The sequence below is a fragment of the Rhinoraja longicauda genome, chromosome 37 (genome assembly GCF_053455715.1).
Source record: "Rhinoraja longicauda isolate Sanriku21f chromosome 37, sRhiLon1.1, whole genome shotgun sequence".
NCBI classification, from domain to species: Eukaryota; Metazoa; Chordata; class Chondrichthyes; order Rajiformes; family Arhynchobatidae; genus Rhinoraja; species Rhinoraja longicauda.
The window spans coordinates 6,461,012-6,479,817 of NC_135989.1; the positions used below are offsets into that span (position 1 = coordinate 6,461,012).

General features: G+C 48.2%; 1 protein-coding gene across 3 annotated transcripts in view; it reads right to left on the reverse strand.

The window, feature by feature from the left end:
- Positions 1–18,806, reverse strand: part of LOC144610716 (patatin-like phospholipase domain-containing protein 6) — a 165,972-nt gene that overhangs the window by 54,678 nt on the left and 92,488 nt on the right. For all 3 annotated transcript variants that reach the window (XM_078429624.1, XM_078429625.1, XM_078429622.1), the window contains exons 19-24: positions 16,868–16,981; positions 14,928–15,003; positions 11,543–11,689; positions 7,714–7,777; positions 6,226–6,394; positions 1,409–1,591 (exon numbers count right to left, since the gene is read on the reverse strand). In XM_078429624.1, coding sequence (XP_078285750.1) covers positions 1,409–1,591; positions 6,226–6,394; positions 7,714–7,777; positions 11,543–11,689; positions 14,928–15,003; positions 16,868–16,981 — 753 coding nt within the window. The remainder of the gene's footprint in view (positions 1–1,408; positions 1,592–6,225; positions 6,395–7,713; positions 7,778–11,542; positions 11,690–14,927; positions 15,004–16,867; positions 16,982–18,806) is intronic.

An 18,806-nucleotide genomic window follows, 5' to 3' on the forward strand; every position in this document is an offset into this window, starting at 1 on the left:
ATCTTCTGTAGGAGGGATCTGCAGATGCTGGCTTACACCGAAAACAGATACAAAAAGCTGGGGTAACTCAGTGGGCCGAGCAGCATCACTGGAGAAAAGGATTAGGCGATGTTTGGGGTCGAAACCTTTCTTCAGACTGAAGAATGATCTCGACTCGAAACGCCACCTATTCCTTTTCTCCACAAATGCTGAGTTACTCCAGCTTTTTGTGTCTGTCCTCGGGTTAGTTATCCCATTATTACAGGTTTCTAGCTCATTTTTCTAGCTAGTTTCTCACCAGGTTTCCAGCAAATTGCAGGCCCATATTAGGTCCCCGCTCCTACCAACCCATTCCCTGGAATGCCCTCGTCAGCATTCCCACCATGGAGGCTCCCACCCATCCCAAGCCATTATTCCCAACCCTGCTACCATTCCCACTTGGAAATCCCCACCTTTTCTCCTGCTGGTGATGTGCGCTCACCTCCCCCACCTCCCACCCGTAATCTTCCCCACCCAGTTTATACCCAACGCCCTCCGCTTCCCTCGCCCAGCTCAGCACTCTTCTCACAGCAAGGCTTTCAACCCAGCTCTCAAATTCTGACACGGACATTTAGAACATACTTCAGTCCTGGCCAACTCTGGGATCAAGGTGCTGTCGATAAGGGCCATTTAGGGGTGCCAACTATCCCACTCCCAAGTACGGGACAAGGTGACGTCACCGCCCCGCGCCCTATGTGACCTCACGCAGCCAACGGCCACATGCTCCCGCTCCACCAATGGCGGCCGCCCGGGCCGGGAGGTGGGTTGCTACGCAACCTCCGTTAGGCGGCGCCAGGGCCTACACTGTCCGGGACTACAGTGACCGGGCCTACAGTGACCGGGCCTACAGTGGCCGGGCCTACAGTGGCCGGGCCTACAGTGGCCGGGCCTACAGTGGCCGGGCCTACAGTGGCCGGGCCTACAGTGGCCGGGCCTACAGTGGCCGGGCCTACAGTGGCCGGGCCTACAGTGGCCGGGCCTACAGTGACCGGGCCTACAGTGACCGGGCCTACAGTGACCGGGCCTACAGTGACCGGGCCTACAGTGACCGGGCCTACAGTGACCGGGCCTACAGTGACCGGGCCTACAGTGACCGGGCCTACAGTGACCGGGCCTACAGTGACCGGGCCTACAGTGACCGGGCCTACAGTGACCGGGCCTAAAGTGACCGGGCCTAAAGTGACCGGGCCTAAAGTGACCGGGCCTACAGTGACCGGGCCTACAGTGACCGGGTCTACAGTGACCAGGCCTACAGCGCCGTCCGGGCCTAATACGGGACAAGAGTGGTCCCATACGGGACAAACCAATTTAGCCCAAAATACGGGATGTCCCGGCTAATACGGGACAGTTGGCAACCCTATCAGCACGAGAGACTAGAAAATGAAATCACCAATTTTTGAAGACTCCGACGTGAGAAGATTCTGCGTGGACACTTGATATGGAAGTGCCCAGAGCACCAACTCCTCATGTTCAGCCATTCGACGGTCCGGGAAGGACTGGGGCCATCCTCCTTGTGCAGAAGGATGAGTTGCTTCAGTGCCCGCACTGCTGTGTTCTCCAACATCTGCTCCAGCTGCAGAGACGGCACACAGAAATATCAGCTTCCAAGAGGAAGAAAACCTACCACATGCCTTGAGGCATTATAGAAATCTCAAACAACCAAGAAATCTTAATCTATCTGAACAAAGATTGAATATTTTGTATTTTCCACTTAGCGCTTTATATAATGCCTCGACAAATTTCAGGTTTGCATTTATCTCGTTTGATTTGAAACACAAAGTGGAGCCCTGAGGTTTAATTAATCTGTCTCTACTGAGATCGCCCCCACTCCTCCAAATGACACCAACCATTTTGTTTGACCATTGCTTTGGAAATTACCTTGCGATTCTTTCCTACAGTAAATATAAATGTGCAAGTGCAAATTGTTCTGTTGTCCTCATTAGCACCTACATTGGATTTGAAACAACTGGTTTTAATGTTTGTTGAATGTCTTCATGTTTGAAGTTCGTGCTCTTACGTTGAAGAATCTAGTCACTGAATGGTTCTTTCATAAATACGGAGTTGGCTTTGTGCACCTTAATGGAGTAACTGTTGAAGTCCCCACATAAAATAGATAGACAATAGACAATAGGTGCAGGAGGAGGCCATTCGGCCTTTCGAGCCAGCACCGCCATTCAATGTGATCATGCCTGATCATTCTCAATCAGTACCCCGTTCCTGCCTTCTCCCCATACCCCCTGACTCCGCTATCCTTAAGAGCTCTATCTAGCTCTCTCTTGAATGCATTCAGAGAATTGGCCTCCACTGCCTTCTGAGGCAGAGAATTCCACAGATTCACAACTCTCTGACTGAAAAAGTTTTTCCTCATCTCAGTTCTAAATGGCCTACCCCTTATTCTTAAACTGTGGCCCCTTGTTCTGGACTCCCCCAACATTGGGAACATGTTTCCTGCCTCTAACGTGTCCAACCCCTTAATAATCTTATACATTTCAATAAGATCTCATCTCATCCTTCTAATGGAGATACATGTCAACCATTTCTCTCTCGAAGGAGTACTCTACACTTGACTATATGAAGCAGTGTGCTACAATGGGGATGTGAAATCAATATGTATATTGTTGGTTTTACTTATATTGTTGCACTGTTCTGCAAATTTCACATGAAAAGGATTCATTCCAAATATAACCTTTTGACAAGTTAAAATGATTTGTGTAAAAGGCACCTTGGAGAAGATGGCTTGGCACGTGCTTGAAAAAGACGTCAAAACCAGACCTGGCCTGTCCCCTTTGATAGCTTTAATGGATCCTGTAGCACTATTCAAAGACCAGTGAGGAGTTCTTCCCCATTTTGGTCAACATTAAACTTTTCATTAACCTTACTAATAGACAACCAATAGGTTATAACTATTGGTAGACACAAAATGCTGGGGTAACTCAGCGGGTCAGGCAGCATCTTTAGAGAGAAGGAATGGGTGCCGTTTCTTTTTTTTTTTTTAGAGATACAGCGCGGAAACAGACCCTTCGGCCCACTGAGTCCGCGCCGCCCAGCGATCCCCGCACATTAACACTATCCTACACACACTAGGGACAATTTAAAAAAAAAATTTACCCAGTCAATTAACCTACATACCTGTACGTCTTTGGAGTGTGGGAGGAAACCAAAGGTCTCGGAGAAAACCCACGCAGGTCACGGGGAGAACGTACAAACTCCGTACAGACGGCGCCCGTAGTCAGGATCAAACCTGAGTCTCCGGCGCTGCATTCGCTGTAAGGCAGCAACTCTACCGCTGCGCCACCGTGCCGCGCTACTGTTTCGGGTCGAGACCCTTCTTCAGACTGAACTATTATAACTATTTTTTTGTTTACTCCTTGGACCTTGCTACATACGAACAGCCTGCAAATAGGAGCTACAGCAATGCAAGTGCGTTTCAAAGATTGCCTGGTTTTAAGCTTCAGGATGTGAAGTGAGGAAGCTGGAAGTTCCTCCTTAAACAGGATGTCAGAACATCAAAGGAAGAGACAAAGGGAATGAATAGGGCAGCCACCAAGGAATTGCAGATGACGGAATCTTGGACAAAACAAAGTCTGAAGAAGGGTCTCGACCCGAAACATCACCCATTCCTTCTCTCCAGAGATGCTGCCTGACCTGCTGAGTTACTCCAGCATTTTGTGTCTACCTTCGATTTAAACCAGCATCTGAAGTTTTCTTTTCCTGCACAAAGTGCTGGAGTAACTCGGTGGGACAGTCTCGTGCCTCAACTGTGGAAGAGACTGTGGCTCCCACACAGGCCACATCAGTCACCCCAACCATCCACAGCACCAGAATGGAAGCAGCTACCTTCAATACTTGTGGAACTTTATAAGATCATGAAGGGCATACATAGGACAGTCTGAATCTTTCTCCCTGGGCAGGGGAGAGGAGAAGCAGAGCAGAGTTGAGTATAGGAGCAAAGAGGTCCTTCTGCAGTTGTACAGGGCCCGAGCGAGACCGCACCTGGAGTACTGTGTGCAGTTTTGGTCTCCACATTTGAGGAAGGATATTCTTGCTATTGAGGGCGTGCAGCGTAGGTTTACTAGGTTAATTCCCGGAATTTGCGGGACTGTCATATGTTGAAAGACTGGAGTGACTAGACTTGTAAACACTGGAGTTTAGAAGGATGAGAGGGGATCTTATCGAAACGTATAAGACTATTAAGGGGTTGGACACGTTAGAGGCAGGAAACATGTTCCCAATGTTGGGGGCGTCCTGAACAAGGGGCCACAGTTTAAGAATAAGGGGTAGGCCATTTAGAACTGAGATGAGGAAAAACATTTTCAGTCAGAGAGTTGTGAATCTGTGGAATTCTCTGCCTCAGAAGACAGTGGAGGCCAATTCTCTGAATGCATTCAAGAGAGAGCTAGATAGAGCTCTTAAGGATAGCGGAGTCAGGGGGTATGGGGAGAAGGCAGGAACGGGGTACTAATTGAGAATGATCAGCCATGATCACATTGAATGGCGGTGCTGGCTCGAAGGGCTGAATGGCCTCCTCCTGCACCTATTGTCTGTTGTCTATTGCCACAGGTTTAAGGAGAGTGGAGAAATCTAAAGGACGTTTGAGGGGGTTTGCTTCTCAGACAGAGTACGGTGGCTATTTGGAACGAATTGCAAAAGATGATAGTGGTAGATACAAATACATCATTTAAAGGGCACTTACTTAGACAGCTACCGAAGGCAGCAAAGGTGTAGAGGGAAACATGCTCAAAGAAAGCAAACGGGATTTGGAGATATAGGCATCATGGTCAGCACGGGCTACGAATGGATGTGGAGAGGATGTTTCCAGTAGTGGGAGAATCCAGGACCAGAGGGCACAGCCTTAGAATAAAAGTATGCACTGTTACAATGGAGATGAGGAGGAATTTCTTTAGCCAGAGGGTGGTGAATCTGTGGAATTCATTGCCACAGATGGCGATGGAGGCCAAGTCATTGGGTATTTTTTGAAACGGAGATTGATAGGTTCCTGATTAGAAGGACATCAAAGGTCACGGGGAGAGGGCAGGAGAATGGGATTGAGGGGGGGAAAATAGATCAGCCGTGATCAAATGGCAGAGCAGACTCGATGGGCCGAATGGGCCGATGTTCCTAGGCCTTGTGGTCTTACTGCTACAAGTGGCCGTTTCTGTGTTGCATGTTGCTATGATTCTGTATGATCTCCAGAGGCTGGTTAACTAGAACATAAATTACACCAAAATCTCTTCTGGGTCACACACGTAGCGCAATAATGCTACGTGGATGGTGCCCCTTCAGATCTCTTTGGCATCCTTTCACAGATGGTTATAGTGACACCTTACTAATCCTGTAGGAAAATAACTGCAGATGCTGGTACAAATCGAAGGTATCTCAAAATGCTGGAGTAACTCAGCGGGTCAGGCAGCATCTCAGGACAGAAGGAATGGGTCTGAAGAAGGGTCTCGACCCGAAACGTCACCCATTCACGGTGGCGCAGCGGTAGAGTTGCTGCCTTACAGCGAATGCAGCGCCGGAGACTCAGGTTCGATCTTGACTACGGGTGCTGTCCGTACGGAGTTTGTACGTATAAGAAAATAACTGCAGATGCTGGTACAAATCGATTTATTCACAAAATGCTGGAGTAACTCAGCAGGTCAGGCAGCACCTCGGGAGAGAAGGAATGGGTGACGTTTCGGCTCGAGACCCTTCTTCAGACTGTTTGTACGTTCTCCCCGTGACCTGTGTGGGTTTTCTCCGAGATCTTCGATTTCCTCCCACACTCCAAAGACGTGCAGATATGTAGGTTAATTGGCTGGGCAAATGTAAAAATTGTCCCTAGTGTGTGTAGGTTAGTGTTAGTGTGCGGGGATCGCTGGGCGGCGCGGACCCGGTGGGCCGAAGGGCCTGTTTCTGCGCTGTATCTCTAAATCTAAAAAATCTAAATCTAAATTCCTTCTCTCCTGTGATGCTGCCTGACCCGCTGAGTTACTCCACCATTTTGTGATACTGTTTTCCTGTCCGTTCCTAGTTATTAGAGCCAATAGGTCCTTCAATCAATCTTGATGATAATGACAGACTACATTAAGCACAAACAAACACACAGGCAGACACACACACACACACACACACACACACACACACACACACAGAGACAGCTCGTCACATGTTAAACAAAATCAGCTACGTTCGAGAATTAAAACGTGATGCAAAATTTCATGCTACCAGTCCCAAGGTCGGCTCCTGATCTCCAAGACCAACTATCAAGATGCAATCAGCTTGTCGAATGCAGCGTTGGGTCCAAGGCGTCATGCTGTAGTCAGTCTGGTACAGCACGATCCGATGTAGGTCCTCCTGCTGGGCCAGCCATGCTGAGAGACGGTACTCATGGATGCTACAATAGTGTACAAGAGACACCAGTTGCTCAGGGTGCAATGTTAGTAAGGCACATGCTCTGCAAACCAAGTGTCCAAAGCCTACAGATAACACAGAAGCCAGCTTTGGTTTGGGAACAGCTCCATCCAAGACCGCAAGAAATTGCAGCGAATCGTGGACGCAGCCCAGACCATCACACAAACCGACCTCCCTTCCTATTGCATCCGCCGCTCTAGATGTCAACTTATTTACATCGGCGAAACCAAGCGCAGGCTCGGCGATCGTTTCGCTCAACACCTGCGCTGACCAACCTGATCTTCCGGTGGCCGAGCACTTCAACTCCCCCTCCCATTCCCAGTCTGACCTTTCTGTCATGGGCCTCCTCCAGTGCCATAGTGAGGCCCACCGGAAATTGGAGGAACAGCACCTCATATTTCGCTTGGGCAGCTTGCAGCCCAGTGGTATGACCATCGACCTCCAACTTTAGATAGTTCCTCTGTCCCTCTCTTCCCCTCCTCCTTCCCAGATCTCCCTCTATCTTCCTGTCTCCACCTATATCCTTCCTTTGTCCCGCCCCCCTGACATCAGTCTGAAGAAGGGTCTCGACCCGAAACATCACCCATTCCTTCTCTCCTGAGATGCTGCCTGACCTGCTGAGTTACTCCAGCATTTTGTGTATAAATCCCTTCCATTGACTCCATCTACACCTCACGCTGCCTCGGCAAGGCCAGCAGCATCATCAAGGACCAGTCTCACCCTGGCCACTCCCTCATCCTCCCTCTCCCATCAGGCGAAAGGTACAGAAGTGTGAAAACGCACACCTCCAGATTCAGGGACAGGTTTTTCCCAGCTGTTATCAGGCCACTGAACCATCCTACCACAACCAGAGAGCAGTGCTGAACTATTATCTACCTCATTGGTGACCCTTGGACTACTTTTGATTGGACTTAGCTGGCTTTACCTTGCACTAAATGTTATTCCCTTAGCATGTATCTGTACACTGTAAATGGCTCAATTGTAATCATGGATTGCCTTTCCGCTGACTGGTTAGCACGCAACAAAAGCTTTACACTGTACCTCGGTACACGTGACAATAAACTCAACTGAGAAGAGCTCTGGACTCTGATGTGAGTTGAAATTGTCAATGGTGAACACACACAGGGCACCAGCCTTGTGGAAACTATGGGGTTCCATTAGCCGCTTATAACCTAATAGGCTTACAATTAAATTATGTCATGTATACCTAACATCAGTTATCGCCAAGTATTAAATTAAACCGCAATTTCTAGCTGCAGTAGCTGGAAGTATTCTCGAAGTGTACAGATATCGTTCTCTGACCTGTCCAATGCTGATGCACCAAGGCGCTGTCTAATGATATCACTGGTCATCAACAACGTTGGGCCTGGTAAAACACAAGACAGCAGTTAAGAGCAATTGTTATAAATGGATGTAATGAACTTTCTTCAAAGCGATTAGCAATATAGACATTATATCAGCGGGTTAGGCAGCATCTCTGGAGAGAAGGAATGGGAGATGTTTTGGGTTGAGACCCTTTGTCAGACTGAGTAGGAAAATAACTGCACATGCTGGTACAAATCGAAGGTATCACAAAATGCTGGAGTAACTCAGCAGGTCAGGCAGCATCCAGCAGAGAGGGAATGGGTGATGTTTCGGGTCGAGACCCTTCTTCAGTCTGAAGAAGGGTTTCGACCCGAAACGTCACACATTCCTTCTCTCCCGAGATGCTGCCTGACCTGCTGAGTTACTCCAGCATTTTGTGAATAAATATCCTTCTTCAGACTGATCAGTCTGAAGAAGGGTATCGCCCCGAAACGTCACCCATTCCCTCTCTCCTAGATGCTGCCTGACCTGCTGAGTTACTCCAGCATTTTGTGATACCTTCTTCAGACTGATGTCAGGGGAGGGGGCGGGACAAACATAGAATGTCTGAATTCTGAAGAAGGGTCTTGACCCGAAACATCACCCATTCCTTCTCTCCAGAGATGCTGCCCGTCCCGCTGAGTTACTCCAGCACTTTGTGTCTACCTCCGATTTAAACCAGCACCTGCAGTTCTTTCCTGGACATTATATCAATTGGTTGGGCTCACAGTTCCCATTTTGTATTCCCTCAAACCTCTGAGTAGTAGAGCACAATCCTCCACAATAAATACTTTAACTTTCTTGCAATGCTTTCATCAGTGAAAAAGTGTCGATTAGAACAATTACAAGTCTAAATCTGGATAGACTTAATTGATTGCAAGGAGCAAGTAAGCAGTCATAGTTCAGAGATTAGAAAGCTGGTTTCATTGTTGGGTGTTAGAGTCTCCTGCTTTGCTTAGGGATTTGGTGTGGCCAGCGAGTTAAAAAGGCGGCTCATAGAGTCATAGAGTGATACAGTGTGGAAACAGGCCCTTCGGCCCAACTCGCCCACACCGGCCAACAATGTCCCAGCTACCCTAGTTCCACTTGCCTGCGCTTGGTCCATATCCCTCCAAACCTGTCCTATCCATGTACCAGTCCAACTGTTTCTTAAACGATGGGATAGTCCCAGCCTCAACTACCTCCTCTGGTATCGTGTTCCATTCCCCCACCAGCCTCTGTGTGAAAAAGTTACCCCTCGGATTCCTATTAAATTTTTTGCCCTTCACCTTGAACCTATGGTTCAACTCTGGTCCCCTACTCTGCGTAAAAGTCTCTGTGCATCTACCCGATCTACTCCTCTCACGATTTTGTACACCTCTATAAGATCTATTCAAACGAAATAAGGAGCAGATTAGTGCTTAGTCTTTAATGCGTAGTCAATAATCTTCAATCCAGAATGGGATGATTGAGAATCAACTATAAAAGAAACTATAGTGCCAATATCTCCTTTAAGAACTTTCCTCACTCATTTTTCCACATAGTGGTTTATTTTTCACAGGGAGCATTGCAAATATACACTGATCAGCCAAAACATTATGACCACTGACAGGTGAAGTGAATAACATTGGTTATCGTGTTACAATGGCACCTGTCAAGGGGTGGAATATATTAGGCAGCAAGTGAACAGTCAGTTCTTGAAGTTGATGTGTTGGATGCAGGAGAAATGGGCAGGAGTAAAGACCTGAGTGACTTTGACAAGGGCCAAATTGTTCTGGCCAGACGACTGGGTCAGAGCATCTGTGAAACGGCAAGGCTTGTGGGGTGCTCCCGGTCAGCAGTGGTGAGTACCGACCGACAGTGGTCCGAGGAGGGACAAACCACAAACCAGTGACAGGGTGTTGGGTGCCCAAGGCTCATCGATGCGCGAGAGCAACGAAGGCTATCCCGTCTGGTCTGAACCGACAGAAGGTCGACTGTGGCACAAGTCACAGAAAATGTTAATGGTGGTCACGGGAGGAATGTGTCACAATACACAGTGCATCGCACTCTGCTGCGTATGGGGCTGCACACGGAGGACCAACGGCATATTAGGCAGGTGGGCATAATGTTTCGGTTCATCAGGTCATAATGTTATGTATATTCTTCATTGTGGTGCATACAACCCACAGAGCCTAAGTGGCCCAAGGATAATCTGCTGCCAGTCTTCCTCAGCGTGGCACTGAGCCCCTTGGGAAACAGTGAGAATGCCAAGTGGGCAAGCCCGGCTCTCAAGATGTCTTCTTATAACAACAAGTGAGAAGCAAGAAACGGAAGCCAAGATGCACATCAGGGTAGACACAAAGTGCTGGAGCAACTCAGCAGGTCAGGCAGCATGTCTGGAGGAAAAGGAATAGGTGACGTTTCGGGTCGGACTGAAGAAGGGTCCCGACCCGATACGTCACCTATTCCTTTTCTACCAGAGATGCTGCCTGACCTGCTAAGTTACTCCAGCACTCTGTGTCTATCTTTGGTATAGACCAGCATCTGCAGTTCTTTGTCTCGACATGCAGACCAGCATGGTGTCCTGAAAGTACAGGCACCGCATGTTTTACCCGTGTTTGTTGAATGCAGTTTGAAAAAACACGCTTGTTCCTTTTATACCAAAGCTTGATTCACACATCCGTAGCTTTGGAATAGCGCCTTCAAATGTACTGCTGACAGTGTCGTTGCCTAAATGTTTAATTTATGCTTTTTTGAATTATAGACATTAGACAATAGGTGCAGGAGGGGGCCATTCCGCCCTTCGAGCCAGCACCGCCATTCAATGTGATCATGGCTGATCATTCTCAATCAGTACCCCGTTCCTGCCTTCTCCCCATACCCCCTGACTCCGCTATCCTTAAGAGCTCTATCTAGCTCTCTCTTGAATGCATTCAGAGAATTGGCCTCCACTGCCTTCTGAGGCAGAGAATTCCACAGATTCACAACTCTCTGACTGAATTTTTTTTTCCTCATCTCCGTTCTAAATGGCCTACCCCTCATTCTTAAACTGTGGCCCCTTGTTCTGGACTCCCCCAACATTGGGAACATGTTTCCTGCCTCTAACGTGTCCAACCCCTTAATAATCTCATACGTTTCGATAAGCTTATACGCTTAATAATCTTATACGTTTCAGGCACGTAACCCCCCGCATAAAACACGAGTTGCCTGCACTCACTCCAGAATTCGAGTTTTCAATAAACAGGTGCAGGTTTCAGTGAAAGTTAGGTCAGGCTCAAAATTGGTTAAGTAGCAGCATGTCTGAAAAAAATGCCAGTCTCTTTGTCAAAACCAAAGTCCTTCTGCTTTTGCAAAGCCACGGATTTCAATATCCAGCCTCCCACGGGGTCGATGTACGGGACTCATAGAAACATAGAAAATAGGTGCAGGAGTAGGCCATTCGGCCCTTCGACCCTGCACCGCCATTCAACTTGATCATGGCTGATCATCCAACTCAGTATCCCGTACCTGCCTTCTCTCCATACCCCCTGATCCCTTTAGCCACAAGGGCCACATCTGACTCCCTCTTAAATATAGCCAATGAACTGGCCTCAACTACCTTCTGTGGCAGAGAATTCCACAGATTCACCACTCTCTGTGTGAAAAAAAACTTTCTCATCTCGGTCCTAAAAGACTTCCCCCTTACCCTTAAACTGTGACCCCTTGTTCTGGACATCCCCAACATCGGGAACAATCTTCCTGCATCTAGCCTGTCCAACCACTTAAGAATTTTGTAAGTTTCTATTTAAGATCCCCCCTCAATCTTCTAAATTCCACTCGTACTAACCGATGGCGTTGAGCGCATGCATCAGGTCCATGGCAAAGGCAGCGATCGGCACATCGTCGCACACGGGAAGCACGGCCACGGTGGAAAGGTTGCTGGTTGGGTTCGTCACATCGGCACTGCTGGCCGTCGAAAGTCCCAAGCTGGAGCCTGTAAAGAATTGGAAAAAAAAAACACCAAAAAAACTCATTAAAGCATTTTTTTTGAGGGTGTGCAGGGTTCAAATAAGCAGATGAAAACTCATTGTCAGTATGGTCAATAGACAATAGGTGCAGGAGGAGGCCATTCGGCCCTTCAAGCCAGCACCACCATTCAATGTGATCGTGGCTGATCATACACAATCAGTACCCCATTCCTGCCTTCTCCCCATACCCCCTGACTCCGCTATCCTTAAGAGCTCTATCTAGCTCTCTCTTGAATGCATTCAGAGAATTGGCCTCCACTGCCTTCTGAGGCAGAGAATTCCACAGATTCACAACTCTGACTGAAAAAGTTTTTCCTCATCTCAGTTCTAAATGGCCTACCCCTTATTCTTAAACTGTGGCCCCTGGTTCTGGAGTGCGATAGTCACTTATGCCTCCACTATCACAACTGGGTGTGAACATTCAAGACAGGATTGAGAAGTGGTCTTGCTTACGCTCCAATTTCACTTCTCTTCTATTGTGCAAGTGAGAACATACTCATTGTAGAAGGATTAGAATACCATATTATTACAGAGTAAAGGCAAGTGTTTAAGGACTGATATTCTTTTTCTACCAGTTACAGACGACATGGATGAAAACTGCTGGCTCTTCAGAACATAGACACAGAGTGCTGGAGTAACTCAGCGGGTCAGGCAGCTTCTCTGGAGAGAAGGAATGGGTGACGTTTCGGGTCGAGACCCTTCACCGGACTGAGAGTCAGGTGAGAGGGAATCTCGAGGTATGAAAAGGTGCAGAACGAGGAAGAGGTGATAAGGGATACAAACAGTGAAAGGACAGTCTTCCTCAGTGTTACTCAGAACAGTGATCTTCAGAACAGTCACGGCTGCAAAAGCAAAACACCATGAAACGTGGGGATACCCAGCAACTCAGGCACTGGCTGCAGAACCAAAGACAAGAGTTGATGGGTGTAGGAAGGAACCGCAGATGCTGGTTTATGATCGCAGGCCTCTGGGTGGGGGCCGACATCGGGAGCTCCGGCAGCGGCAGTGTCTTTGCCCGCCCCGGATCGCAAGGCTTGGGTCGGCCCGCCGCGGACCTTTCACTGTCCGGCGCGGCCTGGAACGTAGCAACTACAACACCCTCACTGCGGGAGAAGACGGCAGGGGAAGAGAAAAGACATTCTGGCCTTCCATCACAGTGAGGAGGTGACTGGAGGAGACTCACTGTGAAGGATGTTTCTTTTTGTTTTGTGTTGGTTTGTGATTGTGTGTGTTATTGCTTATTTTTATTGCACTTATCGTTGGACTGTGGGTAACGGAATTTCGTCCAAAAGACATTTTTTGGATGACAATAAAGGCTATTCTGATTCTGATTCTGATTCTAAAGCAAAGATAGACGCAAAATGCTGGAGTAACTCAGCGGGTCAGGCAGCATCGCCTTCCCATTCCTTCTCTCCAGAGATGCTGCCTGTCCCGCTGAGTTACTCCAGCATCTTGTGTCGAGCAAGAGTCGATGGTTCAGGACAACGAGCTTTTCATCAGAACTAGGATGCAGGGGAGCGAACAAAGGGAAGGTCTGGGATCGAGTGGACAGCAGGAAAAACTAAGTGTGTAGAAAGAACTTCAGTCTGAAGAAGGGTCTCGACCCGAAACGTCACCCATTCCTTCTCTCCCGAGATGCTGCCTGTCCTGCTGAGTTACTCCAGCATTTTGTGAATAAAAAGAAACTGCAGGTGCCGGTTTAAACCGTAGACACAAAATGCTGGAGTAACTCAGCGGGACAGGCAGCATCTCTGGAGAGAAGGAATGGGTGACGTTTCGGGCGGAGAGCCTTCTTCAGACTTCTTGTGTCTATCTTCAGGAGAAGCTAAGTTATAAAAGCAATGGTTCGGCAATGGTGGGGGGGGGGGGGGGTGAGGATGAAATGTGCTGGTGGGGGTTAGAGTGAGGGGAGGGGAGGAGCAGGGCAGGTAACAGTGAAAGAACAGTCTTCCTCAATGTTACTCAGTCTTCCTCAGTGTTACCACAGTGATCTTCAGAACAGTCACGGCTGCAAAAGCGAAACACCATGAAACGTGGGGATACCCAGCAACTCAGGCTCTGGCTGCAGAACCAAAGACAAGAGTTAATGTGTGTAGGAAGGAACCGCAGATGCTGGTTTAAACCAAAGACAGACTCAGCGGGACAGGCAGCATCTCTGGAGGAAGGTGGACCAGGGTAAAGGAGTAACTGGGAGAAGCAATGAGCAAGATGGCTCAAATGGGAATCAAGTATAATTAAATGGACCAGGAGTGATCCATTCGAGGTGACACAATGGTGCAGCTGGTAGGGCCACTGCCCCACAGCACCAGCGACACAGGTTCTCTCTGTGTGGAGTTTGCACGTTATCCCTGTGACCACAATGGTTTCTACCCACATCTCAAAGATTTGCAGGTTTGTAGGTTAATTAGCCGTTGTAATTTGCCCCTAACGTGTAGAAAGGTTTAATAATGGGTGGCACGGTGGCGCAGCGGTAGAGTTGCTGCCTTACAGCGAATGCAGCGCCGGAGACTCAGGTTCGATCCTGACTACGGGCACCGTCTGTACGGAGTCTGTACGTTCTCCCCGTGACTGCATAGGTTTTCTCCGAGATCTTCGGTTTCCTCCCTCACTCCAAAGACGTACAGGTATGTAGGTTAATTGACTGGGTAAATGTAAAAATTGTCCCTAGTGTGTGTAGGATAGTGTTAGTGTACGGGGATCGCTGGGCGGCGCCGACTCGGTGGGCCGAAGGGCCTGTTTCTGCGCTGTATCTCTAAATCTAAACTAAGCTAAACTAGTGGTCCAGTGTCTAATTGAGACTATGTGAATGGGTGATCGAAGGTCAGCATGGACTCGGTGGGCCAAAGAGCCGATTTCCTATCCGCACAGTCTCAGAATAAAACAACCTACCATTAGAGTGGAGATGAGGAAGAATTTCTTTCAGCCAGAGGGCAGTGAAATCGTGGAATTCATTGCCGTGGACGGCTGTGGAAACCAAGTCATTGGGTATTTTTAAAGCAGAGACGGGCAGATTCTTGATTGGCGAGGGTGTCAAAGGTTACAGGGAGAAGGCAGGAGAATGAGATTGAGAGAGAAAAATAGATCAGCCAGGATCGAGAGGCGGCACAGACTCAATGGGTCGAATGGCCTAATTCTGCTCCCGTGTCTTATCTCTAAGAGTTTTTAAATTTATTCAACTCAGAATCCGTTGCCCGAGAACATTACCTGGAAAAGGTCCGTGAACTTGCTGCAGGTTCCCCAGGATCTTCTGACCCAGCAGATGAATTAACCGCGTGACTACCTGTAAATCACGCAGAGTGTAACAAAATCATCAGAAGCATTCATCTCATGAGTGGCTGCAGAATTTGTTACAATTCTGAAGTACCACATATTGCAAAGAAAATTACGTCCGCCACTATTTTTAGTCAGAAACTAGACCAAGTGGACCCGTTGGGCCCAAACCTCTCCTGCATTGGTGCAGCACCCTCTCCCCTCACCCTCCCCTCCCTCCCCCACCCTCCCTCCCCCACTCCCCCTCCCCCCCTCCTGCACTCCAAGGAATAGAGCCCTAGCCTGCTCAACCTCTCCCTGCAGCTCAGGCCTCCGAGTCCTGGCAATGATTGAAGGATCAGAGGCTCAGAGACTCCTGGATGTGTGGCCCAAAGACATTACTCCTTTCTGATATCAAAAAATGCTGGAGTAACTCAGCAGGTCAGGCAGCATCTCAGGAGAGAAGGAATGGGTGACGTTTCGGGTCGAGACCCTTCTTCAGACTGATGCTGTATATAGATGTATATCGATGTACATCTAGTATATAGATGTAAAGCACTTTGAATTGCCTTGTTGCTGAAATGTGCTCTATAAATAAACTTGCCTTGCCTTGCCTTGCCTTGCCTTCAGAGATGCTGCCTGTCCCGCTGTGTTACTCCAGCTTTTTGTGTCTACGGTTTAAACCAGCATCTGCAGTTTAGTCGGAAGTCTCTTGGAACATGGGATTTCAGGGAAAGTGAAATGTTTTATTTTTATTTTTTTTAGACGGAGCTATACGAGAAAGTCTTTCAGAAACCCGCGGACCGACACAGTGACTTCTCCCGGCTGGCTCGGATCCTAACGGGGAACACAATTGCATTGGTGTTGGGAGGAGGAGGGGCCAGGTAACGGCAGCACATTCTCTCATTTGATGCGTTATTAAGGCTGAGCAGAAAGAATTGAGAACTGGCTTGTTCCAGAAGGCACTGTTCTCCCATGTGTCACATAGTGTCCCATAGCTCAAAGCAGGCCCATCATCACAACCTGTCCGTGCGGACCAAGATAGGGAGTTAACCTCATCTATTGTATCCGCTGCTCCAGATGTCAACTTCTCTACATCGGCGAGACCAAATGCAGGCTCGGCTATCGTTTCGCTCAACACCTTCGCTCAGTCCGCCTTAACCAACCTGATCTCCCGGTGGCTGAGCACTTCAACTCCCCCTCCCACTCCGACCTTTCTGTCATGGGCCTCCTCCAGTGCCATAGTGAAGCCCACCGGAAATTGGAGGAACAGCACCTCATATTTCGCTTGGGCAGCTTACAGCCAGCGGTATGAACTTTGACTTCTCCTACTTTAGATAGTTCCTCTGTCCCTCTCTTCCCCTCGGCATTCCCAGCTCTCCCTCTATCTTCCTGTCTCCGCCTATATCCTTCCTTTGTCCCACCCCCCTAACATCAGTCTGAAGAAGGGTCTCGACCCGAAACGTCACCCATTCCTTCTCTCCTGAGATGCTGCCTGACCTGCTGAGTTACTCCAGCATTTTGTGATACCTTCGGTTTTGTACCAGCATCTGCAGTTATCTTCCAACATTACTCCTTTCTGGGGCTTTTAATCATCTTCAGGCATGCGCTATGATGGATTAATGTCTGGAGTCCACTCAGCTACTTCCCAACCCATCCTATTTCCATGCCTGTCATAGACGGATCTCCTCAAATTTGATAGCTGTCTTTCCAGATCGCGTGATGCAAATGAGATTTATCGTACAAACCACGGCAATAATTTCTTGACGCAGAGACGTCCTGATTCAGGTTTGTGGTTTCAGACTTGGTGTCGCCGCGCACCACAGCCCTCATTAAGCACATCAATAAGAAACCGGCCCTGAATTCCAGGCAGCAGCCCGCGGTTTCACACCCACCTGAGGATACCGCCTTTTGATGTTGTTCAGCGTCCCTTCGGGCAACTTGGCCAGCTCAGAGTCCCGGACAGCGTGCATCGTGGTGGCTCGGGGCTGGTGTGTCAGGGCTTCCACCTGAACAGGAAGAGAAAGATCTCTTAAAACTCAGGTGAGAAAAAAACTTATTCACCCAGAGAGTTGTGAATTTGTGGAATTCTCTGCCGCAGAGGGCAGTGGAGGGCAATATCCTGGATGCATTTAAGAGAGAGCTAGATAGAGCTCTAGGGGCTAGCAGAATCAAGGGATATGGGGAGAAGACAGGAACGGGGTACTGATTGAGAATGATCAGCCATGATCACAATGAATGGCGATGCTGGCTCGAAGGGCCAAATGGCCTCCTCCTGCACCTATTGTCTATTGTCTATTGATATGGGGAGAAGGCAGGCACGGGTTACTGATTGTGGATGATCAGCCATGATCACAATGAATGGCGGTGCTGGCTCGAAGGGCCAAATGGCCTCCTCCTGCACCTATTTTCTATGTTTCTAAATGAGTCTCAAGTTACCGACAGCTGAGCGATATCGGACAGGAATCAACCTTCTGGTCCAGCCAGCCTACCTAACCCAGAAGTAGAGTCCAAATAAAAGACATTCCTTTCACTTTTTTATCTTTGATATCTCATACGTTACGTTTAGTTTTATTTCTGGTATTAATTATCCAACCTTGAATGTGACTTTTAAAACTTAAACGTAAAAAATGTCAACTTTAAATTAAGACTGTACTCGCACTGTATTTTTACATCTGCTGTTTGAGTTTTGTCTGCCCATTTTAATCAACTGTATTGCTCTGTACGGTAATGGACTATGTTTTTAACTATTGCACATATTGTATTGTATTTCTTTTCTGGGATGCCTAACAACATCAGGCTAAAGGACTGTCGATGAAATCTAGCCTCTCGGCTAACTCGAGTACATTTACATTTTTTTAAATGCCAATTAATGTACATTGTCCCTTTTTCAAATTTTTTTTTTTTTTTAAATGACACAATGTGACCCAGAATTCCCCAGGCTTTATTTTCAGACATCAGCATCTCTTCCCTCAATGGTGGTTTCATCCTCATTTTTGCAACCTCCTAACTCAGGAGTGCTTAGGGCACAATGTTTGGTTGTAGCACCTTGGGGGGGGGGGGGGGGGGGGGCAGGGGGGGGGGGTAGGGGAGGGGCGCACCGCACGTTACACACAAAAGGTGAAATGGGTCACGAAGACGTCAGGAGACAAAATGGCGGCCACTTGCGCTGTGCACTGGCACAAGCAGAAGACCAGCTCTGCAAGTTAGGAAAAGGGGGACGTACAACAAGATCTGGGTGTCCTAGTGCATCAGTCACTGAAAGGAAGCGTGCAGGTACAGCAGGCAGTGAAGAAAGCCAATGGAATGTTGGCCTTCATAACAAGAGGAGTTGAGTGTAGGAGCAAAGAGGTCCTTCTGCAGTTGTACAGGGCCCTAGTGAGACCGCACCTGGAGTACTGTGTGCAGTTTTGGTCTCCAAATTTGAGGATGGATATTCTTGCTATTTAGGGTGTGCAGCGTAGGTTTACTAGGTTAATTCCCGGAATGGCGGGACTGTCGTATGTTGAAAGACTGGAGCGACTAGGCTTGTATACACTGGAATTTAGAAGGATGAGAGGGGATCTTATCGAAACATATAAGATTATTAAGGGGTTGGACACGTTAGAGGCAGGAAACATGTTCCCAATTTTGGGGGAGTCCAGAACCAGGGGCCACAGTTTAAGAATAAGGGGTAGGCCATTTAGAACGGAGATGAGGAAAAACTTTTTCAGTCAGAGAGTTGTGAATCTGTGGAATTCTCTGCCTCAGAAGGCAGTGGAGGCCAATTCTCTGAATGCATTCAAGAGAGAGCTAGATAGAGCTCTTAAGGATAGCGGAGTCAGGGGGTATGGG